Raw genomic sequence first — 27212 nt, 5'->3', positions numbered from 1 at the left:
GGTTTGGTTCCTGGTTAGTGCGCTCGCACTGGCCATTGGTCTGAGAGTGGTACCCGGAGGAGAGAGGACTCACGCTCACCCCCAGGTGCTAACAGAACGCCCCCCATACCCAGGATGTGAACTGGGCCCCCCGGTCTGATACTATGTCCTCTGGGATCCCGAAATTCCAGAGGACGTGGTCTACCAGGGCTTGGGCCACCTGCATAGCGGTGATCAGGTCGGGGGAGTACACCAGTATGTCGTCCAGAAAGACCACCACGAATCATCCGAGGTAGTCCTTCAGGATGTCATTGATGAACGACTGGAAGATGGAGGGGGCGTTGGCTAGGCCGTACGGCATGACCTGGTATTGGTAATGCCCCCTGTTGGTCATGAACGCCGTCTTCCATTCGCCCCCCTCCCTGATCCGCACGAGATTGTATGCGCTGCGTAAGTCTAACTTACCAAACACTCGGGCCCCCCGCAAGTGTTCGAGGGCGGACGGGACCAATGGCATGGGATAGGGGAAGCGCCTCGTTATAGTGTTAAGCGCCCTGTAGTCTATACATGGCCTCAAACCCCCCCCCCCCCCCCCCTTTCTTCTGGATGAGGAAAAACCCTGATGCTACTGGAGACTTAGACGGCGTGATGTACCCCTGTGCTAAGGCTTCATCTATGTAATCCTTCATTGCCCTCCCTAGTGAGGGGGTAAACTCGAGCTTTTGGTAAGGCCGCTCCCTCAACTAGGTCGATGGCGCAGTCGTACGGGCGATGGGGGGAAGCTTAGCAGCACCGGACTTGGAGAATACATCAGCTAGGTCCGCATACTCGGACGGCAGGACCACTAGGGACTCTGGTTCGGGGCTCTCCACTGAGGTGGACATGACTCTAAGGGGGGCAAGATTGAGGCAGTGTATGCGGCAATATGGGGACCATGACACTATCTCCCTATCTGGCCAGGAAATGTGTGGCTTGTGTTTACTAAGCCATGGCAGACCTAGTATCAGTTCATGCTCAGAGGCCGGGAGCATCAGCAGTGAGGCCTCCTCCTGGAAACACAGCCCCTCTCTGGTCCGTCGGCTGCGCTCCTCAGGGGCCAGGCAGCCGATACCCACCTTCATGGGCTCCCCCTCGGGCGTGATAGGCGAGGCGGAAGCCGCCGCTCCCGCTGAACTGGAGAGTAATATGCTCCCTGGTAGCCCTTAGCTGGCCTGCCTCTTGGGACAGGCGACCGATCCCCCAGCTCCGTGGGGTCTGGGTTGAGTTGGGCGACCTAAGAGCTGGTCCAGCTGGATCGTGAGTGCGATAAGGTCATCCAGCTCCAACGTCTCACCCCAACAGGCCAGCTCCCTGAACGTCAGGTGAGCCCCTGAACGTCACACACTAGTTGGGTGACTTGATGCTGCTGGCCCACCTGTTGCTGCACCAGGTGGCCGACAGTCTCTGACACACTTTGCAGAGTGTGTTGCTGCTGCCCCAAGAACTGCCCTTGGGCGCGAACAGCGTGATCCAAGGCTTCCATCCCCGCTGTTCGGAGGGTGTCGGCAGAGAATTCTGTCATGCTGGCTAGGCGAGACAAGGGAACACTCGCAGGGACAGTGCAATGCAAGATAATGTTTTAATGAGCAAACAAAACAACTAACCAAAACAAAACGTGGCAGCAAAGTACAGGGTCCAAACCAGAAACAGAAAACGAACTCGGGACAACTGAAATGGGGCTAAACCATGAAGGCTACCTGAGGCTGGAAAGTAGCCAGGGAGCAAAGCGAGACGGGGCAAATCAAACGGAGGGAGGAAGACTAGAACATAAAGAAACAGGACAAACTAGCAAAACAAAACCTCACCCCAAAACCGCGCTCGTCAAGCGCTAAAAACTTACACGACTAGAATACGATGGAACCAGATGCCGAATCCCACCAGAGACCAACCAGTGAACCAGGATGCGAATTCCCTCTGAACGTGAAGTGGCTCTTTTAGAGTGGATACTATCGAGCACCATAGATTCTCCTAGGAATCTCGAGACGTGAAGCCAACCATCCAGCTTGGCGTCGTAAGAGTAATTCTCAGCGACGAGACCATAGTGTTTGCTCGCTTTGTACCCCAGCTCTCAGGTGAACCAAATCAGAAATAATAACGGGAATGAACAACACATGAACTTAACCAGAAAACATGACGTCTTACACTAACGGCTGTCAACATAAGTCCTTTGTGACAAACAAACAAGAGGTACAGAAAGTCCATGAACATTGAAATTAACCAGACATCAACTTAAAAGTCCCAATAAGCCTGCGGACCACGGACCGAAACCGGCCCCGGGGCGCGGCGCCGCTGGGCTGACACTAATATGCAAATCACTGGCAGGGTTCTGTTGATGAAAAAATGCCTTGAACTGCTGTCTATTTTATAGTTTTATACTAAGTTTACTTATTTTGGCAAAACACATACAACTGAAGAAATGTCTTCAAAATCTTGTATAAAGTGTAATTTATAAAAATATGAGGGAAAAGTTAGAACCCCCCACATGTATTACTACCTCAAATAAAACTAGAATCAGGTGCAGCATATGAGTAGCAGATGGTTAGAACATGGTTAGATAGGATTCAGGAGGACCTGAGACCTTCAGAAAGAAGGTTGCAGAAGCATGTGAGTTTGGGAAGAGTTTTTTTAAAAGGTCTCAGAACAATTAGAAATCAGCCATTCTACTGTCAAGACAATAAAGTATATGTAAAACAACAGCCAACGTGGCCAGGTCAGGCCATCCTAGCCAGTTCAGCCCAAGAGCAGACCCCAAGATTTTTACAGATGCCTTCAGAACATCAAACTGACATGACAGTTTAGAGTCTCGATGTGGAACTGCTTTGCTGTGGAAGATGAAATTTTCTGAGCCTCTTGTCCTCCAGGCTTTTGTCTGTTTTCTGCTGTTTTTGCCCATGCCGCTTAATCCCTTAGAAAGACTTATTACACACTAAGGTGTATTATTCAGTAACTACAGGGACTTCTGTGGGGGCTATTCTTTGATAATAAAAGTTTAGGTGGTTACCACCTTTAAACCACGAGGAGAGACGCACTCCTGTCAAGTCTTCTCTTTTAGGTTTTTAAACCAGCAAATTTTATAGAAAACTAAATTCACATTCAAAAACACACAAAGTCTTCAGCCTTGCAAGTTCTAATTACTCAAATAAATCATTCAAGTGACCGGAATTGACACTGTAATTCTTGATGATATAAATTTTTTTTCTTGCACAATTATACTGTCCACCATTTTCTGTACTTAAAGGTTGAGTAATTAATTACAGCAAGACTTAAATAAATAAAAAACCTAACATTCCCACCCCTGCACCAAAACATTTATACTTCAGAAAATGAATGACATGTAAATCACATGAATACATGGCTTCTACTTAATGACAAGTGACTGAATAGAATTGGATTGCATCTGCCAACATGACCACATCATCAGTATCTAATTGACTTCTAAGGAGGGTTTATTACACACTAAGGTGTATTACTCAGTAACTACAGGGACTTCTGTACAAACGGGTAATGCTATTCTCTGGTAATAGAAGTTGCTCCACTCTAGTGGCTCCAACAGCTCAAACATAAGCATCAACAAGTTCCTATTTCATGCCCCCTCATCCTTTCCAGGACCAATCAGTCTCCATACGTCAATACTTTTTAAGTGTCTTGAACTTTCTGGAAATGAGAAGAACTGAGTGGATGGAAAAGGTCTTCTTGACGGCATGTAGAACAGCCGTGTGTGGGCCATGCTAAGAAGAAGTTATTCAGATTGCTACAAACGTCACTCAGATAGCTTGTGGCCCAAACGTGTCTTGATAACAGCCTTCAGCAGAACATCTCAGTTCCCTGAAGAACATAAACATTAGCTAGCAAAATGAATCTCTAAGGTCAGAACAAGTGATGATCGTAATGATCACAGCCAAAAAAAACAGGGAAATCTAATGTCCAAGCCCCAATTGGAGCAAGCCCAGGGCAACAGGGGTGAGGACCTGGCCTGTAATAAATATTAAGCTCATATGTTAAAACAATCATGAGAAAATACATACATAAAAGTATCAACAATAATCCTACTCATCCCCTTCAAGTGATTCTACACAAATACTTTGTGACACTTTCCGAAAACACGTTGCACAACCTCTGAGTGACAGCTGTGTCTGTGTCCACTGCATTCCATGTTATGTGCGGGCTTCTTAGTCATACAAGCTGTGCTCTGCAGTCCTGCTGTTTCAGCACTTTCAGTTGAGTCACACCAGCGAAAGGAAGGGCATGTTATGCAAGTTTTGGCAAAGAGGAAATGAAAGCACTCATCATCCTTTCCTGCAAAGCCCTGTGACCCTTTTCTTAACTGAATGTAATGCCTACCTTCCGACTGACCTTCTGAAAAAATAAACTGTTTAGGGGAGCAAAACCTTTTGTTTGCTCGGCAGTGAACAATAAGGCATGGAGTAGAGGAAGATAAATGTATGTAAGGATGTTCTAAAACAATGCAGACAGTAAGTAGCTGCAGGTCAAGTTGAACAGTAATGACAGCAGTTCATGCACAACTACCTTCCTCAAGTCCCACTGTGCTGCAGGGCTTAATGTTCCTCCCACTCGAACGCACCTTCAGCAGTGGAACATTTGGGGTATCAACTTACTTGGATGGTCCATTGTAGATGCATTGTAAATGCTCATTTGACATGCGAGTAATATTTAACCCAATGTCTATTAAATGCAACTGAACTCACAGCTGAATGGTTGTTCACCTAACCATAGCCTTAAACGTATCCTTTTAGGGTTAAGTTTTACGGTAAATTTGAAGGTTTAGGGTAGGGTTAGGGTTAGAATTTAGGGTTGATTCAAGGGTATGTTTATGTTTAGTGATAGGATTTAGGGTTAATTCAAGGGTAAGGTTAGGGTTAGGATTTAGGGTTGATTCAAGGGTAAGGGTTACAATTTAAGTTTGATTTAAGGTTACGGTTAGGGTTAGGATTTAGGGTTGAATCAAGGGTAAGGTTAGGGTTAGAATTTAGATTTGATTTCAGGGTAAGGGTTAGGGTTGGTTTAAGGTTAAAGTTAAGGTTAGTGTTAGAATATAGGGTAATTTAAGGGGTTTAGGGTAGGTTAGGGTTAGAATGTAGGGTTGGTTTAAGGGGTTTAGGGTAAGGTTAGGGTTTGAATTTAGGATTGATTTAAGGGTACATTTAGATTAGAGTTCAGTTGCATTTAATTCATATTTAATTGAATGTTAGTTGAATGTCAGGTGAGCATCTATAATGGACCATCCAAGTAAAGTGATAGCAGATTGGGTAATTGGTTGTTTTAGGTGAAACAGTAGAGTTTGATAGTGTTTGTAATGGTGCTTAAGTTATGGGTAAAGGAAATTATCAGGGGGTTTCTATGCTTTAGTTTCTATGCAACTTTTGCCATTTTTAAAGAATATATTTCAGGTTTGATTTGCCTTTCTAGCAATCCTACAAACTGTTCTCTCAATTTTTTTGTTGGTAAGTGACGTTATGTGAGTTATGTGAGACCTCAAATCTCTTGAGGTGCCCAAATGGGGACCTTTCTCAGAAGTTCAAGATTCTATTAACCGGCGTACTTGTGTCAGATCTTTTTTACTGAATGTCCCAATTTTCTGCAACTAAATCAGAAAAACACCCTGATTAATATTATTAATAGTATTAAATACCAGAGGAAGCTGCTTTGTGGGAACCAGGCCCCATACACCAAACATAATATTCAATTCTAAAACCTGGTTGTGATTTTATGTTTCGATTATAGGTACTATTACTTCTGCATGACATATTTTAAACTACACCATAATATTGATAAACAAATACTGACAAGCCTGAAATCTAAGAAGGTCGTGTGAGCATAACTGAAACTGTATATCCATTTTTTAAAGTTATATTATTCTTGGGGGATCTAGCAGAATGCATCCTGTCTTGCTGTCCAGCACAATTATTTTCCTACATTCCAGCTGCAGGATAGACCTCGAAGGTTATAACTTTTAAATGACCTAGGTCTTGTAAATGTTGAAAACGAAGGAAAACAGCAGGAAATGAGAATTCAGGTGAAATCAGCAAAGACAGAGTACCACAGAGAAGCATATTCCCTGTGCTCCTGAAATATCTGCAGGAACTGCAGACCAGAATTACAAAGCTTTCTGAGGGGTGTAGTTTGGTAATCCAGCATTAGCCTCACCATTTCTTCCCCAGTCTTTTCAGCCACTGGATCTGAATCCAACAGAACCTTTGGGATGTGTTTGAACAGGAGGTTTGCATTTCTAGAACTGCTGATCTTGCGGGGTTTTCAGCTATAGAGTTCTCTAGAGTTTACTCAGAATGGTGTAATAAAGAAAGAACATCCAGTCATCCTCCCAAACCATCTCAGCCTCTGGATCCAACAGAACTGACAGAACCAGGAATGCAGGCCAGAATCTTGTAAAATCTATGCCATTAAGAACTGAGTCAGTTATTCACAGCAAAGGAAAGCCCTACCCAGTGTCAGTGTAATGTTTCTGGAGCATTGTAGTTTGTTAACCCTGCATTAGCCTCACAATTTCTTTATATTGTATTTATTAATTTTATTTATTTATATTCTCAACTGAGGTGCCCTTTGAGCAAGGCAACTAACCTCCAATTGCTCCCTGGGCCATGAGGTGGCTGCCCATCACTTGGGCAGCCATATATTTTACATTTCCCTCGAGGCCCACTTACCAAATTTGTGTGGCACATACAACAGACATTTTAACATTTTCCTTCTATTCATTCATTAGAATTAGAACTGTTTTTTTTGTTTATTGTGCCTTTAAGGCTGATGCAAGGCAAATGAGCTCTGTTCTGACTGGCTGCCCTGTACTGTTCCTCATTTTTAAAGCACTCACAGTTAAAACACTCCTGAGAACTGCAGTATGAGTGAACTGCTAAATATACAGAGACACACTCAACGTCCAAATGTTAGTGGAGACCCCTTTTAATAAACACATTCAACTACTTTAAGTTGCACATATTGCTGACATAGATGTGCAAATGCACCCACACAGCTTGTCTAGTTACTATAGAGAAACACTAGCAATAGAATAGGACTCTCTGGAGCAGATAAACATGATGAACCTTTCGGCACCCTGTCTTATGCCAGGTGCGTATTGTCTGCAGAGCAGTGGAACTGTGATGGTTGAAGATGAACATCCTGACCTCACTAACTACTCAGACTTTTCATCTCCTTAATTTGTCATAAAATATATAATGAAAGAACATAAAATTGCAGATCAGTCGTTTGTCCAATTCCAACTGTCCAATGAGCTTGCGGAAATGGAGGGACTGTGTTTTTTGTTAAATTCCTTGATTTAAAGCTACAGTTCTGCCACATCTTGCTTCATTTCAAATTGACTGGGGTGGTGTACAAAGGCAAAATTATAACCACCACTCCTGCTAATCACATCTACACACACACACACACACAAAGCAGAGCTACCTGATGTTCCACAATTTTGTCCCAAAAGTGTTGATGAAATAAAGCTTATCACTTCAGTTCCAAGGCATGCATGTGACAGGATATTATGGTGTGTGCTAGGCTGAGTGGACACTCCTCTTAAGAGCAGGTCATGAAGACTGAAGTAGCACTCTGAGGTTGTGCCAGTGGCAGAGTTTGGCAGTAGATTTGGCTCATGCATAAGGATATTAAATATTATCACAATGGCAAAAGTAACTGTCCTCGCTGTGCTTTTACTGAAGATGGTGCACTGCTTTGCTCAGTCAGGTATGTTGTCTCTTTCTTTGTGCTCAAATCAGTGTAATCTAATCCACAAGCTGTTTGGCTCCTTTTATTAGATCTGGTTTGGGTTGCTTTGAAGTAATTGTTGGTCCTGGTAAAATTCAACAGTAATCTGAAAGTCCACCAATCTAGCACAGTTGACTGCAGCTGTAACCTGCACTACCTTATTTATTGCATTTATTGTATGACCTGTTATTACCTATTACCTATTAAGATGCTAATGTGCAGATGTTCCTGTTATGTTCTGCCATAATGCATGCTATTTGTCCTGCATAGACTGGACCTTCTTGATCTACAATGCTCATAAGAACAGATGCCTGGGAAGCAACCTTCAAAGGCTGGATGTGTGTGACCCTCATAGCCCAAAACAACAGTTCCGCTGGACCTCAGAGAAGCGCATCTTCAACATTGCTGAGAAGAAATGCCTCGGCACAGGGGTGAAGAGTGAGGGCAATAAACTGCAGTGGTACATCTGTGATGCCAACAGTGACCTCCAGAAGTGGGAGTGCCAGAGCAACTCGCTGTTTGGCCTGAAGAACGAGTCTCTTTACTTGTCCGTTCAGGGAGACTCTTATCTGCTAACACTGTCCAGGGACCCAGGAGAGAAGGGCAAGTGGACAATTCATGGGATGATGGACAGCGTTTGCTCTCGTCCATATGAAGGTATTTGAGTTGTATATCAGTTCCACAGAATAAGCTCTTTAATTTGAAAATGTGCTTTGAGGAACCTTCAAGAAAATGTTTAATAGAAGAAAAAGGGTCCTCTAAGCACCTTAATAGCCCCCCCCAGTTTCAAACTGAAGAACCTCCAAAAGTTCTTCAAGGATCTTGTACTTTAAACAGTGTACATGTTGTGTAGCAGTGTTTTCCTCTGAACAAATGGGAGTTGGTACTACCACTGCATTAAAGCTGTTCAAGTCTACCTACCTTAACCTCGAAGAGAACTCTTCCGTCGGACTCTTCAGGCCTATTAAAATGAGAAACACTGTATCTGATCAGTCCCCTGAATGCAGTAATGGCTACTGCTTTGTCTATATTCACAGAAATGTACACACTGAAAGGAAATGCCTTTGGACGTCCTTGTCAATTTCCATTCCGTTTCAAGAAGAAATGGTATGCAGAGTGCACAACTGAAGAATCTCCTAACCTTCCATGGTGTGCAATTGAAAGTGAATACGAGCCTAATCAGCTTTGGGGTTATTGCCCAACACGTCAAAGAGGTACATGGTGGTATCCTGTATTGTATTTGTTTAATAACATATCAGTGTTCACTAGTAACTGAGTGAAAAATGTAGATTAGTTCCAGAGCTTCTACAGTATAATGACTGGATGGTGACCATAACTGGTGTTTTTCTGATTTTTGCAGCCGACGACTTCTGGAAGAAGAATCCTCTGACAAACGTTTATTACCAGGTGAATGATCAGTCTGCACTGACTTGGTATCAGGCCAGGAAGAGCTGTCAGCAGCAGGGGGCAGACCTACTGAGTATCACTGAGCCCCTTGAACAGGCCTTCATTTTAGGTAATGTCAATCATATGGCTCTTGAGATAAGCATGCTTTATACAAAATGTATACCTTTATACAGAAGGTAAACAGTGATAGTCATATTCTAACAATCATGATCTTAAAGCAAATTCTTAGGAAGCACTTGTATTTGCCTAGGGTCGACTCTAAGCACAGGGTCAGTCTTGTGGACAGGGCTGAACAGTTTAGATGCTTCAAGTGGATGGCGGTGGGTTAATGGACAACCTTTACGCTATCTGAAATGGCTCAGTGGTGAGTTTTTCTTAAAGGTGAAATTTATTTTCACATTCACCTTCATCTCTGAAATATATCAGATCATTCTTTCATTTACAGTCTAATGCAAATGTTCGGGCATCCCTGGTCAAATGACATGTAAGTCTCAATTTAGCAAAAACAAGCACAAATCCTCTACAAAGATGTGTACAAAAGTTCTAGCACAATTTTTTGTCCAGTGTAGTGGGCATACACCTGAGACCTATTAGTCAAACACCATGCAAATTAATTAAATCCTACAGTATTCCAGTTAAGACTGAAGCTGACTGAAAACGTCCACATTGGTGAGTTGTTTAGTCTTGTAAAACGACTCACTTTTACGTTCTAAAAAAAGTGATTAAGAAAAGACTACAGGGGACTTCTGTCAGAGATGACACACAACAGAGACTCTTCAAATAAAACATTACTGTAACAAAGCAAAAATAAATACTTAATACAAAACTGTAAAATGTAATTTTATTACCTTAATTCACACATAAACCTAATCTGGACCTAACTTTAACCTACAGCTTAATCTACACATAACCTAAACCCTTATTTTAAGCCCTCATTCTAACCACAATGACCACAGTGACCCCAATGAAATTCTGAATCCAGCAATTTCAGTCCAGTAATTAATTTTTTATTTTGTCCACAAAGTTCATAAACAGCAGGATTTTATTTAATTCTATCTCACAGAGCTGTTTTTTCAATTCTTCTTCATGCATGTGTATGTGTACTTGTATGTGTGTATTTTGCTCAAGAGTGGAAAATAATCTCCCCAACAAACTACCAAATATGTCACATTTTTGGACTGAAACAATCAACCTATTTGGCTTTTTCCATGTGAGATCATGTTGGTCAGAAGAACATCCTTGGTTTTCCAGTAAGGCCTCAATTGTAGGGGTTTAGCCAACATAGCTGTCACGTCTGTTCTAGTTTTGTCACGTTTGTTCTAGTTTTTGTCACATTTCTGTTTCATCTGTTCTAGTTTTGCCATGTCTGTTTTAGTTTTGCTATGTCTGTTTTAGTTTTGCTATGTCTGTTTTAGAATCAGTCTAACCTGTTATAGATCCCTGTCATGCCTGTTTTTGATTTGTCTGACCATGTGCTTTTTTGATCTGCCTTAGCTCCTCCTGTTCAGTGTTCACACCTGTACCTCATTCTTTGCCATGCCCTCTCGTTCACTCCAGGTGTCCCTCGTCCTTTCTTGTATTAATACCCCTGTGTTTTTTAAGCTTGCCTTTGCATGTGTTTGTGTTCCTGTCTTTGATGTATTCCTGTCAGTCAGCTGGTTGTTAAATCAGTGTCTGGTTGTTACCTCGCTTGATTCATGTTCCTAAATGTATCTAATCAGTGTCTCAATGTTATCTCACTCGGTTTATGTGTATATGTTTATCTAGTCAGTATCTCATTGTTACCTCACTCGGTTTGAGTTTATACTAGTTACAGTCTAGTTGTCACTTTGTTCGTTTATGTCCTTAGGTTTTTTTTTTGTCTGAGTCTGGTCATCTCCTTGTTTGGTTAATGTTCTTATGTGTGTCTGGTGAATGTTTAGAAATCCCCTCGTTCTTGTTTCATGGTATCCTGTCTTGCCTTGTTTCCACATTCACATGTGGACAAAATTGTTGGTACCTCTCGGTTAATGAAAGAAAAACCCACAATGGTCACATAAATAACTTGAATCTGACAAAAGTAATAATAAATAAAAATGCTATGAAAATTAACCAATGAAAGTTAGACATTTTCAACCATGCTTCAACAGAATTATTACAAAAAATAAACTCATGAAACAGGCCTGGACAGAAATGATGGTACCCTTAACTTAATATTTTGTTGCACAACCTTTTGAGGCAATCACTTCATTCAGACAATTCCTGTAACTGTCAATGAGACTTCTGCACCTCTCAGCAGGTATTTTGGCCCACTCCTTATGAGCAAACTGCTCCAGTTGTCTCCAGTTGTGTCACTGACTGATTACAAGATTGTAGACACATGTGATGCTAAATAGTGGACATGCCTTGATTTAACATGTCCCTTTGGTCACATAATATTCAGGGGTTTCAGAGTTTATTTTTTTAAATCAATGTCGGATTTTCATTTGTTCATTTTTATTTATTATTACTTTTGTCAGATTCAAGTTGTGGGTTTTTATTTCATTAACTGAGGGGTACCAACAATTTTGTCCATGTGTGTATCTGTTTAAATAAATTACCTGCTTTTGCCTCCTGCCTCAGCAAGCCATTGACAGAGGACTTTCTTTCAAACTGTTGGCTATTGGAGCTTTCACATTTTATGGCAACAAGAGGAACAAGTGATCTTCTTTCAGATTCATTCAGGAGATGATGTGGATGAAGTTTAGACAGTGAAGCAGGAAGGTGAAATGTCAAAAGAGGACATAACAGCTTTCTAGGAGCATGGGTAGAAACTTCTGATCTGTTGCTCCAAACAACCAGGTTTATCAAATATATCGAAAACTGTAGCAAAATATTGAATATCTGGGTCTCAGGAGAATATGTTAAATTCAGCAAATATATAGAAATTCTCCAGGGGGTCCAAAACATTTGCATGACACTGTATGTACAGCCAGGTCCATAACTATTTGGAGAGCAACACACTTTTTGTCATTTTGTTTTTGTACACCACCACAATGGATTTGAAATGAAGTAGTTAGGAGGTAATCGAAGTGTAAACATCCAGCTTTAATTAAAGGGGTTTAACAAAAACATTGCACTGCTTAGAAGTTAAAACCATTTTTGGATGCTCAAAGGTAATTGGACAAATGACTGATAAAAGCAGTTTCATAGCCAGGTGTGGTATATTCCCTCATTCTGTATTTCAGATAAAATGTTAATTACAGACACTGAATTTGCATATATTATCTGTTTATATAAACTCTCAATATGCAGTTCAAAAAGGTGTTGATTTCTTTTTTTTAAAAGAAGGAATGCACTGATGATCTCAGCAACACCAAAAAGACCACAGAATACAACTAAACTAGATGAATGCAGAATTCTTCACAACATCTTGTCAAGTAAAGAACACTTTTCACATTAAGGATGTAGACTTTTTTGTCAGTCAAGTAAAATTAAAAGAAGCCTTCCAAAATGTAAAGACTTCAAATGCAAGCCACTGGTAATGCTCAAGTACAGAAAGATCAGATTGACTAATAAAAAACATCTAAAAAAGCCTCTTCAGTCTAAAAAAAAATAGTTTGGACAGATGAAACCAAGACTAACTTGAGGATGAAGAAGAGCCAAAGAAGTAATGATCTGATGCATTCCACATCTGTCAAAAATGGTGGAAGCACTGTTATGACATGGAACTGCTGTTTATTAATGAGATTTAATAAGCATTAAATCTTATACATTTAATAAGCATTAAATCTAATAAATATTATGATAATAATGTAATAATATTATTATTATAAAACATAATACATATAATATACAATTTAATAAATAAACATTCAATCTAATACATTTAATTGACATTAATTTTATTACTGTTGATGCTGCAGGGTGAATATTAAAGACTATAGTACAGTACACAGTACTGTAGTACAGGGTATAGATTTCTGCTCACATTCAGTCAAATTCTCCAAAGCTGATAGGATGGCACCTCCCAGTCCAGAAGGATAATGACCCAAAAACATAGAGAAAAAAGCAACCCAAGAGCTTCTCAAAGAAATGGAATGTCTGAATCAGTCACCTGACCTCAAGCCTATTGAGACAGGATTGCCTTTGTTGCTCTGAGCACTGTACCATATGTACCAAATTACCAGTCCATAATTTGTTCCCCCTCCAATCACAATCAGAAGGGACTCCACATTGCATTTCACAAGCCTTGCTGTTTTGGAGATGCTCTAACAGTCACCTGGCCTTAATGAGTTGTAAAAGTTAAGCAGGTGTTCACACCTGCCTATTTTTTCCACATCCAACATGGCAACTTTGAGAGCCAACAGTTCATATATCATGAATAACTATATGCCATTATGAGATATGCATGCAAAATGTTTGGGCACCCCAGGTCAAATTTTGTATTATTGAGTATATACAATAGCTAAGTGAGTAGAAGATGACCTGATCTCTAAAAGGTTAAAGATGAAACATTAGTGAAACATTAGTTAAAGATTAGTGTATTATTTTTAAACCCCAAAGATTTGTTTACAGTCATCATTGCAAAAGGCCTAGCAGGTGATAGAAATATCAAACCTTTATAAAAACTTATAAATACTCCTCAAACTACAGTTGGGTGGTATTATGGTAATATTGTCTATTGTAACATTTAAAAAATGAGGACAGTATTTCAAAATTACAACGTGTCAAATTTCTGTTCCATGTTTGTCTACTACACAGCCAAATAAGCTCATTCATTTCAGTGCATTTAAGACATTTAAGGCCACAGGGTGGGAGCGCTATGAGAGTTTACTGATTGGTCAGGTCTGATGTATGTATGCAAACTGATATGGGTCTAGCTGTGGGCCTGCTTTCAGCTTTAAGTTTGCTCATCATAAAGTACTCTTTACCTACTCTTTATTACCTTAAAATAGAAATAGAAATATAGAAATAGGTCTAAATTGTTATTGCTCGTTATTGTCCAGTGAACTACGGTCCTGTAAGGACTTTTTAGGGACAGGTGTAATGACTGCTTTTTCCATAGTGTTGAGACTGTGTGGTTTTTAGGGCTTTGCAAACAGTTTCACTGGTACAAGGAAAAAGATGTAAAACAATGGCTTCCTCATCAGGAAAAAAACAGACCTTAAACAGTGGACTATGAGGTGCAAGCTGTCCCCAAATCACTACATCCTCAAAAATCTGTAAATATACCTCAAAAGAGCAGCGTATGCAAGATAGCCCAAGAATCCCACAGAAATACAAGCTGTTGCTTGGAAGAAGTGATGAAATATCCCCCAACAAGAACTGAAAGACTGATGGCTAGCCACAAAAAAGACAAGCTATGATACTTGCAAATGGGGCTCTTACTAAGTATTGTCCATGCAAGGTGTCCAAATGCTTGCTTATTATTATTTTGAAACTGTAAAAGCTGTGAAAAAAAATCTTGCTTAATATATTAAGGAAATATCTTGTCGCTAACTGTATGCCTTTTGAAAGTAGCAGATTTTTTTTAAATGTGTATCAATATTTTACTTGGATTTACCGGCATTACAGCATTCCTTATTTAATTCTGTGTAATTATGCAGTGTTTGAACAGTGTCCCGAGAAAGAACAGCAGAGTAGGAAATCCATTGTGCATTGCTGTCCACATGGCAATCAATTTCCTAAACATAGATTATTGAATTTGCTTGTATGTGTGTGTTTCTCCTGGGAAAAGGACAACCGTCATCTCTACCAGGCCACAGCTGTGGAGTGCTGAGTCAGCTTCATGGCTCTGAATGGTCCACTGCTGTTTGTTCTGAGAGACACGGATATATCTGCCAGAGAGGACTCCCCACTCCCACTGTTCCACCAGGTAGTCAGTGTGTCTTATTCATTGAACATCTGTAGTTCCCTAAAACATTTTTATCATTATTTCTATGAAACAGTGTTATTATTTCCACTGCTGGCCAGTTGTGCACACAGGTTCCTGCTATAGTCCGTGGATCCCTTACTCAGGACACTGCTACTTACTCAGTCGCACAAAGAGAACATGGATGGAGGCAAAAGATGCCTGTCGGCGTGAAGGTGGAGATCTGCTGAGCGTTCTCAATGTTGAAGAGCAAAGCTTCACCATCTCACAGCTTGGATACAGTGAGTTTCAGTGCATGTTCTTTAAATTCAAGACTGTAAGATAAATGTGTAACTTGTTAATTTCATCAATTTTGCTTTGCCTTATATAAATATACAAATATTTATAAAAAAATGAAAGTAAGTACAGAGTAAGTATAGTGTGTACAATGTGTGTGTAAAGTGTGTGTATAGTGTAAATGTAGTATGTGTATTGTATGTGTTTGGCATGTACAGTGTATGTATAGTCTGTGTATATAGGATATTTACAGTGTGTGTTTAGTGTACTTAGTGTGTGTGTATATATAGTGTTTAGTGTATGTATAGTGTGTGTAGTGTGTGTGTGTGTGTATAGTATACATAAAATGTATGTATAATGGGTGTATGGTGTACATATAGTGCACTTATAGTGTGTATATACTGTGTAGTGTGTGTATAGTGTGTGTAGTGCACATTCAATTATATGTATAATGTACGTACAGTGTAGGTTAATGTGTATATACTCTATATTTATCATTCCCTCCAACGTACACAGCAAAGACAGATGAGCTGTGGATCGGCTTAAATGACCTCAAGACTTCAATGCTGTTTGAGTGGAGTGACCACTCTAGTGTCCCGTTTATTTTGTGGGACGTGAAAGAGCCGAGCCACAGCGCTGCTCTTAAAGAAGACTGTGTGATGATGAGAGGAGAGGTAACAGCACATTTATCACCTTCATCAGACTTCACAATAACACAGAGCCATTCCAGATTTCAATTGTCTTGATATGAGGTGATAATCAGGAGCGAAGAGAAGCCATTTGAATGAATACAGAAGATGGGAGGTTAAAAACATGCTTTACATGCTAGGTTTCTAATGCTCTTTGTTTAATAGGAGGGAAAGTGGGCTGACCAGACTTGTCAGAAGCAGTACGGATACATCTGCAAGAAAACAACTCACCTTAATCCATCCACTAATGACACTGTAGTTACAAATCCAGGCTGCAAACCTGTGAGTATTTTTCTGAAATGTTTTTCTCAGCTGTCTTTGGTTTGGTGTGTTAGCACTAGCTTAATTTTTGTGTGTGTGCATGCAGTAAATTGACTTTAGACATTTAGAAAAACATTGGAACTGTAACTGTGAGCATTATCTAATCCTTTATGTTCCTCCTCTCATTTTTTGCCTGTTTAAGGGTTGGGTCAGGTATGGCTACTACTGCTATCTAGCAGGATCAGAGACTAAGACCTTTGAGGAGGCCAAGCAGATGTGTGAGAAAACTGGATCTAACTTAGTCGACATCGCAAACAGGTCAGAACTGTGTTACATCATCATTTGCCCTCATGTACAGTGTTTGTACTGTATGGGACTCTTGTAAGCAGTTGTGTTACTGTGTTTGTGTTACTGTTGTGGTTCTATAATTATAATTATTCAGAAGAACATTACTTTTTCCTTTCTGATACCAATACCAGATTTTCAATTATCTGCCGATACCGAGTGCCGATACCAACTCTGACTTAAATACTCGATAGATGGCTAGAAATCCTGATACTCAAGAACAGCATGCACTGGTTGAGTAACTGCACATTTGAAAAGTTTTAGAGCTATGAAGCAATAAAAATCGCCACAATGCAGTAAGCAAGTAGGGAAGCATAATCTTGATAAGCTCAACCACACAGCTTTTATTTTGTGTTGAAATTCACATGTCTCTAAGTAAAAATATACTAAACTTCAGTGTGTGGCCTTAAAACAAGCTGCTTAAAAAAGAAAAATTGCTAGAATTTCAGTAAATGTCTGTTTAATGGTAATAACTATGTATGACTGGCTGTTTACTGGTTGTTTAAACATTTGATTATGTATGCAAAGTATGCAAACCTGAATTTTCTCTAAAAAAAAAAAAAGTTAAAGTAAAGTAAGACGCCAGTAGGCTTTATTGTATCGGTGATCTCTATTACTGATACCGATACTGTGTGTAAGAGCCAGTATCGGCACCGATACAGTATCAGTATCAGTGCAACACTAGGTTTTACACACCTAAGCACATAGTTTACAATAATTTATTTTGGCAATCAGCGTGTTTTTGCTTGTAAGAAGTTAGATATTTATATTTTAGTTCATATTAAATTAGAACAGATGAACAGGTAAACATTATCAAGAATTTCTCTTTTTGAAGAAAGTAGTTGAGATCTTGTGAGCTAGTCTGAAGAACAAAGCTTGGTTCCAGATTTTCTGGAGAAACGCCCCCCAACAAGCACAGTGTGGATGCGTGCAAGACCATCACCAGCTCACCTGATTTACCATCATTAAGCACTGATTTGCCAAATCAGGTGTTGGATGATGACTGGAACTAATGAGGAAAGCTGTGGAGATGTTTTAATGAACACAGTGAGGGTAAAACCACTATGTTTTGTTATATGTTATATTTATTATGTTATATTAGTCTTTATTCTAATATTAATGTTGAAGTCAGTAAACAATCACTTACTGCCCGAAGAAGGACCTTGAAGGTGCCCAAAACATTTGCACAGTACTGTGTATGCAGTGTGTAGGTATTTGCTCCAGTGTAAGTTACACTGTTGTAAATCCCCAGTGCATTTCACTACTATTCAAAAGTTTGAGATCATTTGTCCCAATAAAGTTTGGAGGTTTAATCAGATAAATTATTGAGTACTAGTTTGAACTATGCTCTTTAATGTATAGTTGTAGTGTGGGAGCGGTTGCATGCCTGTAAGAGGTAAAAAAAAAAAATTAAAAAAAAAAAGAAAAAAAAACCTAGGGGGATGTTGTGAGCAGCCAGAAAGGCAGAAGTAGGACTCTAGAAAGGAATGGGAACATGATGGGGAAACACAGGAAACAGAAGGTAAAGATTGGTAGGACGTTAAATTGGAAGGAGGAAGCACTTCAGGAATAGACTTCCTCCCAAACGTATTTCATAACCTACAGGTTACAGTGATTGCGCTATAGGTTTTGGTAATTTCTCTATAGATCATGGTAAATTATCTATAGATTATGGTAATTTCTGTATAGGTTATGGGGATTTCTTTTTGGATTATGGTAATTTCTGTGTAGGTTTTGGTCATTTCTCTATACATTATGTTAATGTCTGTATAGGTTATTGTAATTTATCTATAGATTATGGGGGATGTTGTGAGCAGCCAGAAAGGCAGAAGTAGGACGTTAAACTGGAAGGAGGAAGCACTTCAGGCATAGAGTTCCTCCCAAACATATGTCATAACCTACAAGTTACAGTGATTGCGCTATAGGTTATGATAATTTCTCTATAGACTATGGTAATGCATGTGTAGGATATGGTCATTTCTTTATCGATTATGGTCATTTCCCTGTAGACTTTGATCATTTCTGTATAAATTATGGTAATTTATAGATAATGGCTATTTTTGTATAGGTTATGGTCATATTGCAATAGGCTATGGTCATTTCTGTCCAGGTTATTGTAATGTATAGATAATGGTCATTTTTGTATAGGTTATGGTCATTTTGCAATATGCTATGGTTATTTCTGTATAGGTTATGGTAATGTATAGATAATGGTCATTTTTGTATAGGTTATGCTCATTCTGCAATAGGCTATGGTCATTTCTGCCCAGGTTATGGTGATGTATAGATAATGGTCATTTTTGTATAGGTTATGGTCATTGTGCAGTAGGCTATGGTAATTTCTGTATAGGTTATTGTACAATATCTATAGATGATGGTACTTTCTGTAGAGATTACAATAATTTCTCTATAGATTATAATAATTTCTGTATAGGTTGTGGTCTGTCTCTATAGGTCATGCTAATATCTGTATAGGTTTTGATGATTATTTTAGAGGTTATGATAATTTATCTGAAAGTCACAGTAATTTCTGTATAGGTTATGTCTTTTCTTTGTCAAGTTGTTAAGTTTTGACTGGAGGCATCTACATTAGAATCATTATGATGAAGAAAGTAGTAAGCTTTATTGGAAAACCAAGCAGAGATGTGTGTTGTGTGGGTCTGTGTGGGCTGGAGGGAGCAGCTGTGCTGGGAAGTGATTTCAGGGATGTTTGAAAAAGGAAATGTCTGAGTACTGGGGTTCAGCGTTGGCTGGAAAAATAAGTGTGTTTGTGTGTAGGCGGAAGTTAATATCTCTTTAAAAAAAATACACAACTGTCATCATCCACTGGGTCAGACAATGAGGGAGAACACTCGCAGGGGATGGACCAAAGCGAGAGAGTTTATTAACTCAAACAGGGCAGAAAACAAGGAAAAAGCAGCAACAGATTAACAGGGTTAACGATAAACAAAAGACAAACGTGACAACCAATCTGGGCAAACAAAAGAGCACACCTGTGGCTGGTGAGGGACGAGGGCTAGGCTAGCATGCCAGGGCTGAGCCAGAACAATACAGAAACCCTTAACCTACAGGCAGTGCCTGGGGAAAACCGTGAAACAGAAAGATAGCGCGGGTCAGGCGCTTCTGAGACTTACTGGACCTCTGGAGCTGAGGGAACCAAACAAGAGAACCGATACAATGACAGGGCTAGCTTACCAGAACACAGGCGATAACTAGAGCCCGTACTGAACTGACGTGAGCTTCACAACCGAAGCGAGGAGAGTTCAGCGCACTCCCATGAACAAGCCCCTGATACTCCTTACGGTGCTTTATGACCGAAAGTGAGCAGACAGTAGCGGTTCGGCAGCCACACATGGAACACGCCTCCAGGAACCCAGCCCGTGGCTGACCACGTGAATGGGGGGTCCCCTTGCCTCCGCAGGCCCCGGCGGCGTTTCCTCCGGGGTGACCATGTCCACAAGACTGGGGTGAAAACATGAACATGACCGTGACAAACCAGAACTCAAACAAAGACCACTACCACTTAACTTGTGTGGGGTCTAGAAGTCTGTGGCTTGAGTCCACTGCAGGCCCCCCTGGGGGTCCCCAGGCCCCAGGCAGGTGCAATCCTAGGGGCCGCAGGCTCTATTACCGCCACGGAGGGCGTCTTAGCAGATGCCGGAGCCGATGCGGTCTTCGAAGGGGCCGACGTAGCCATCGAAGGGGCCGACGTGGAGGGCGCATCTTCATAACTTCAAAGCGAGCGGTACGACCTGGGAGCTGGTCGAGCCTGATGGCGAGCGTTATGAGCTCATCCAGCGACTCACCTCGGCACGCCAACTCCTGCTGCAAACGGGGGGCAAGCCCATTACGGAACTGGGCAACCAGCATGGCGTGACTCCACCCACAACGCGCAGCTAAGGAGTGGAACTTCAGCACATAGTGGGCTACCGACCTGATAGCCAGTGAAACTTTACTGAAATCCATGTTATTTATATATAGCACTTTTCACAACAAATGTCTAAAGCCCTGATACATTTTCAGGGGAATCAATCCCAGGAAATGCAGAACTAGGACCACAGCCATTCAGTAAACCTTTTGAGAAGAGGTATGCCCCCTTTATTCAATGAGAGAGGCATCACACCCTACAGGGACTTCCTCCACCAAGTTTCTGATTGTTAGATCAGAAGTCAGTTATTTTACTGCTTAATCTATTCCACACCATTTCAGGTTACCATATCCTTTACTGTTTTTTTTTGCAACTGGTGTCTAGATTAATTCTTTAACTGTGTATTTCCGTCCCGCTCAGGGTTGAAAATGCATTCCTGATCAGTCTAATTGGGGCACGACCAGAGAAGTACTTCTGGATCGGACTCTCTAACCAAAGGAATCGATACACTTTTGAGTGGACCAACACCAACAAGGTTTCATTTACACATTTCAATGTCGGAATGCCAGGTAAATGCAAATTATGAAATTCCACTCAAACTCACCTGAAGCCCTGCAGTACAATTTTAAGAAAATCTGTTAAAAGTTGTACAGAATGTTTTTACCTATTTATTTCTAAATGCTGTTTTAAATATGCGGTACTTTCAAATGCTATCTCACTTAGTATTTAAACTTTATATTTTAGATGTGTTTGAGAAGTTTGTGCAGCAAATCTTTGTTATTGTCTAACTAATAAATGATTTGGAGCACAATTCATATGGGGTCAGTGTGTGCTGCCGCCTACCAGCAGAAGGTGACGGCAGCGAGGCACTGTTACCCAAAGGAAATCCAATTCCCAGAAACCCTAGGGGTAATCGGGGCCAACCAGACACAGCATTAAAGAATGTGACAAACAGCACTTCACTGTCACGCCTTTGTAGAGAGGTTTAGTTTGGTCCTTTGTTTGGTTTTCCCACTTTTTTTTCATTTCATTGTTTTAAGGGGTGCAATTCCACCCATTACCTGGGCTGGCTAGTGGGCCAGTGGTAAGGTGCTGGACCTCCACTTCCAGGGTTGCAGGTTCCAGGTGGGAGAAGCTTTCCTCCCACAGTGCACAAAAACACCCACAGTCACATTACCCACATCCTTACATCACTTAAGACCCATCCTTACTCCCTGACCATCCCATATCGCAAAGTTTTGCATTGTTAAATAAATTAAATATATTCAGCATAGTGGAAAAGTGAATGTATCTTTTTTTAACTGACATACTTTGACCCTGAAGCACTGTTGTCTCCTCATGTAGGAGCTGAAAAATGGGCCAATTGTAGATTGTTATATTCACATCCCCCCAAAGTTGACAAACACCCAGTCCACTAGCGAAAGCCTTTTAACAGCTTAAAAAAGCTACCATGCGGTCAAACACAACAGCTTTTTTGGGAGCATCTGCTGTTGTGAATACTTGTAACACTGGAGAGCAACACATCACCGCCAGACTCGGGTGCTAGTTATAGGAAGTGGAAGTATAGGAAGTTATCAACAAGTTGAACATGACCCAGACCTCAAACAGGGAGCTCAAACTCGGTACACAACAAAGCAAAAGCTAGCTAGATATTAGAGATTGGGTATCCATGCTAGGCATTTCCCATCATTTTAAAACAAACTGCACTCTAAAACAAACTGGACTACCTCAGCTGACTACCAAACTTGAGCTGAACTCAACTCCGAAGGGGAAGCTCTAGGATATCTCAGGGGGTGGTGGAAGCCAAGCCCAGGGATGCGAATAAAAAAAAGAAAGCCAAAAAAGAAAGTTAATCAGCTAAAATCTCTTCAGCTTGCTACTTGTGTGACAGAGAACTACAACATTATTCAGAAAAACTTGAGAAGGCCAAGCCTGAGAAAGCAAGCAGGTGCTTGCGGAGAGTTTATAATAGGGTTGTAAATAGGCTCGTAACATCGTAGCATCTGGGCATTCTTCAGCTCAATCCAGGACCTATGTCTAGAAGGACCCATTTGATTTCAGAGCTGAGTCGTCTGCCTATGAAATGTTTGTTTCAGTGCTGTGTTGTTTTTGACCTACAAAATGTAATCTGTCTTGGAACACACAGGGCAAAGGCAAGGTTGTGTCGCTGTGACCACTGGATTACTTGCTGGATTGTGGGATGTGCTAAGCTGCACTAATGCAGAGAAATACATCTGCAAGAAGAAAGCTGAGGGGTTGATCACAACTCCGCCCCCTCCAACCACTCCTGCTGCCAGCTGCAGTGAGGGCTGGGATCCGGTACCAGAGAGAGATCTCTGCTACAAGGTATAAAAAGGCCAAAAAATAATGATGAACTTATGACGCTTGTTGGTTAAAAAAAAACAACTAACAAACAAACAAAAAAACTTTCTTGAGCCCTCCTTGGTTAGTCAGTTTTTATTTACTGACTGTTTACTTCAGTTATTACTGAATAATAACCCATTAAAGCATGAACCCTCAAATAACTGGCAGAAAACTGAGAGTCATTATTTAAAAGTAGGATGAACCAGAGGCTTACGGATAAAAAAATAAAAACTTTAATGAAGAGAGGTTAATCCACAGATGCAGTAAACAGAAAGTTCCAGGTCAAAACCAATAGAGTGAGCGGATACATGGGATGGGCAAAATTGTAAGTGAAAAAACAGGCAGAGGTCAAAACTAGTGGCATACAGGATCAGGTCAACAAAGCAGTAGGTCAAGGCAACAAGTGAAAAACCGGGAGACAGAAAATAAGTCAGAAACATGATGAAGACAAACAGTAGTAAACGCTCTGTATGCTTTACGAAAAGACAACATCTGCAATGCTTCGCAAAGAGACAAACTAAAGAAGGGTTTAAGTATAACAAACAATGAAGCATAGACCGTTGAAGGCATTCAGAACTCAATGATCGCAGGAACCGTTCATGATATGGCTGGTGGGGAGATAGTGACAGTCATGGGTAGCGTAGTCCATAGAGTCAGGAGGTAAACCTGGGAGTGTGACACAACTTTTCAATTTTCTGAATTAAAAAAACTGGATGTATTTTTCTGGTGCAAGTAGCTCACAAATACTCATCCAGGGTGCAAACATTAGGTTATATAGGTTAAAGAATATAATTATCAGGCTGATGTTGCAGAAGGATGAAGGATGTAATATGCCTAGGACTAAAGCGAACCATAGTAAATGGTTGATATTCTAACTGGAAAGCTTTCAAAGTTTTCTGCATTCTGTTCCCAGACACTAATTTGGATTTCACTCTCCCTGTTTAAGCTGTTTTCAGTGGAGGAAAGCCAATGGAAGACATGGTCTGAAGCACTTGACTTCTGCAGGGAACTTGGTGGTGATCTGCTCAGTATGCACAGTTCTTTTGAAATAGAGGTGGAAGACATCAGGTAGTGTGTGTGTGTGTGTGTGTGTGTGTGTGTACAGTTGAAACCAGAAGTTTAAAAACACTATATAAAAAGACATATGCATTTTTTCTCACTGTCTGATATCAATTTATAATCAACTTTTCCTGTTTTAGGTCAATTAGGATTACCAAAATTAGTTCTATTTGCTAAATGCCAGAATAATGAGAGAGTGATTTTTTTTTTAATCAATTTTTATTACTTTATTCAAAGTCAAAAGTTTAAATACATTTCATTAGTATTTGGTACCCTTAAACTGTATGACTTAGGTCAAACGTTTTGGATATCCTTCTACAAGCTTCTCACAGTAGTTGGCAGGAATTTTGACCTATTCCTCCTGACAGAACTGGTGTAACTGAGCCATGTTTGTAGACCGCCTTGCTCGCACATGCCTTTTCAGCTTTGCCTATCAATTTTCAATATGATTGAGATCAGGGTTTTGCGATAGCTACTCGAAAACATTGTTATCCTTAAGCCACTTTATAAGCAGTTTGGCACTATGCTTCGAGTCATTGTCCATTTGGAAGACCCATTTTCGCCCAAGCTTTAACTTCCTGGTTGATGTCTTAAGATGTTACTTCAGGATTTCTACATAATGTTCTATCCTCATGATGCCATCTATTTTGTGAAGTGCACCAGGCCCTCCTGCAGCAAAACAACCCCACAACATGATGCTGCCACCCCCGTGTTTCACAGTTGGGATGGTGTTCTCAAGCTTGCAAGCATCCCCCTTATTCCTACAAACATAACGATGGTAATTAGGGCCAAACTGTCCAATTTTAGTTTTGTCAGACCATAGGACATGTCTCCAAAAATGAAGGTCTTTGTCCCTGTGTACATTTGCAAACAATAATCTGTCTTTTTTATGTTTATTTTGGAGTAATGGCTTCTTCCTGGCAGAGTGGCCTTTCAGCCTATGTTGATACAGCACTCGTTTCACTGTGGATAATGACAGACTCTTACCAGCTTCAGCCAGCATCTTCACAAGGTCTTTTGCTTTTGTTCTTGGGTTGATTTGGGCACATTTCGGACCAAAGCACGTTCATCTCTGGGACACAGAACCTGTCTCCTTCCTGAGTGGTATGATGGCTGGACAATCCTATCTTGCTTGTACTTTAGTATAATTGTTTGTACAGATGAATGAGGCACCTTCAGGCTGAAAATTGCACCCAAGGATGAGCCACAAGTCCACCATTTTCTTCCTGATATCTTAGCTGATTTCTTTCGACTTTCTCATGATGTTACACAAAGAAGCAGTGTGTTTCAGGTGTGCCTTAAACTATATCCACAGGTGTGTCTCTAATTAACTTAGATGTTGCCAATAAACCTATCAGAAGCTTCCAAAGACATGATATCATCATATGGGATGTCCCTAATTGTTTAAAGGCATAGTAATCTTAGTGTATTTAAACCTTTGACTTTGAAATCCCTCCATCATTATTCTGGCATTTAGCGAATATAAATAATTTTAGTAATCCTAATTCACCTATAACAGGAAAAGTTTATTCTGATTTCTTGTCAGACAGTGAAATGCATATGTGTCTTTTTATATAGTGTATGTAAACTTCTGGTTTCAACTGTATGTGTGTATAGATAGATAGATAGATAGACCCTTTTAATTTTATGCTTTCACATTGTTATTTTGAGGCCTTAGTGCTAAAATATAATCATATACTCCATAATGAGAATTTTAGAATTTTCTGATAATTTCTGATAATTATTAAAAAGGAAAGACTAAAATATTGCATGGATGGTTCAGACCTTTTACTCATTACTTTAAAACACCTTTTGGCAGCAATTACAGCCTACAGTCTTCCTGGATGTGAGTCCACAAGGTTTAAGGATTTTCTGCCATTCTTCTCTGCAGATGTTCTCAAGCTCTGTCAGATTTGATGGGGTCAATCAGTGGGCAGCCAGTTACAGGTCTCTCCAGAGATTTTTTAATATAGTTTAAGTCGGTGCTCTGGCTGGACCACTCCAGGTCATTCACAGAGTTGTCCCTAAGCCACTCCTATGTTTACATTTACGGCATTTAGCTGACGCTCTTATCCAGAGCGACTTGCAAGGTTACTACCAGGGACTCTTATTGGTGTAGTGCAGCATAGTCACCCAGACTGGGAATTGAACCCCAGTCTCCAACATGGTATAGTACAGGTAGAGGTGTTATCTGTTGCGCCACACCAACCACCGCCTATGTTGTCTTGGCTGTGTCCTTAAGGTCATTGTCTTGTTGAAAGGTAAACCTTTCTCCCAGTCTGAGGTCCCAAGCAACTTTGGATAAGGTCCTTTTACTTTCATCTTTCCCTCAACCCTAACCAGTCTCCCTGTCCCAGCCGGAGAAGAGGCTCCTGGCTGGCCACTCTGCAATAAAGCCCAGATTGTTGCAATTACAAAGTGCTGCAGTGGTGGTTGACCTTCTGGAAGTTTCTACCATTTGCACACAGGATCTTTGGAGCTTAGCCAGAGTGACCATTTGGTTCTTAGTCACCAAGACCAATTCTCTTCCCTGATGACTTAGTTTGGTGAGGTGGCCAGCTCTAGGAAGAGTCCTGGTTGTTCCAAACTTCTTCCTTTTAAGAATTATGGAGGCAACTGTGCTCTTGGGAGCTTTTGGTGCAGCAGAATTATTTTGTAGCCTACTCTAGATCTGTGAAACGGGAGGCCTTTCAGAGCTAAATAATTACGCCCATGCAAAAGTTTTTTCTTTTTAATGTCATGCTGGGTCAGGCGTGGCAGTGAGAACACAGATAAACACTTGCAGGGTTGGACGATGCAAGACTTGATCAATGATCAACACAAGGAATCAAAGAAACATGAACAGCATAATCAGAGATATAGCAATCTAAGGGTCATAATGTGAAAATAACAAACAGAACTCGACAACACAATGTAATACACCTGTAAGACACCTGGGACTGGGAGGGCTCTGAACGGTATAACAGGGAATACATGAACTGGGAAAACATGAACTAAGGTGACAGGGGTACAAAAAAAAGCAAAACTCATGAACGTAAACTACGAAGCAGGGCTTTGGAATCAAAACAAAACAGAACTACGAATTGTGATCTATGAAGCAACACTTCGGATAAACAGAGAACACAAGAAGGCTCGAAACAGTGACAACAAAACAGAAGCCCCAGTCCCAGGTGTTCGTTGTCAGCTTAACGAGGGAAGCTGGCCGCAAAGCACATACGCAGCCAAATTCCGGAATCCCTGGTTCCTTATATGGGCATGGGGGCAGAGTCTCGGGATCGCCCCTGGGGGAGAGCCAGACGACACAGACCTGACATTTCATAAATTGGCAACAAATTTTAATATTTGTTTT

At 40.7% G+C, this 27212-nt stretch overlaps 1 protein-coding gene across 1 annotated transcript in view; it reads left to right on the top strand.

Moving 5' to 3' along the window:
- The first annotated feature begins 7608 nt into the window (after positions 1 to 7608).
- The window catches only part of LOC140562464 (macrophage mannose receptor 1-like), a 39534-nt gene continuing 19930 nt past the window's right edge, over positions 7609 to 27212 (top strand). The window contains exons 1-13 of the mRNA XM_072688131.1: positions 7609 to 7740; positions 8032 to 8418; positions 8799 to 8975; positions 9122 to 9277; positions 9419 to 9532; positions 14867 to 15004; positions 15103 to 15282; positions 15794 to 15951; positions 16132 to 16248; positions 16430 to 16545; positions 20861 to 21009; positions 22587 to 22786; positions 23751 to 23872. Of these exons, the coding sequence (XP_072544232.1) occupies positions 7677 to 7740; positions 8032 to 8418; positions 8799 to 8975; positions 9122 to 9277; positions 9419 to 9532; positions 14867 to 15004; positions 15103 to 15282; positions 15794 to 15951; positions 16132 to 16248; positions 16430 to 16545; positions 20861 to 21009; positions 22587 to 22786; positions 23751 to 23872 (2078 nt within the window). The 5' untranslated portion in view covers positions 7609 to 7676. The remainder of the gene's footprint in view (positions 7741 to 8031; positions 8419 to 8798; positions 8976 to 9121; positions 9278 to 9418; positions 9533 to 14866; positions 15005 to 15102; positions 15283 to 15793; positions 15952 to 16131; positions 16249 to 16429; positions 16546 to 20860; positions 21010 to 22586; positions 22787 to 23750; positions 23873 to 27212) is intronic.

Source organism: Salminus brasiliensis, chromosome 9 (genome assembly GCF_030463535.1).
Source record: "Salminus brasiliensis chromosome 9, fSalBra1.hap2, whole genome shotgun sequence".
In the NCBI taxonomy this organism is placed as follows: domain Eukaryota; kingdom Metazoa; phylum Chordata; class Actinopteri; order Characiformes; family Bryconidae; genus Salminus; species Salminus brasiliensis.
Note: the sequence above shows the minus strand (reverse complement) of the source record. Positions and strands in the feature narration are given on the sequence as shown.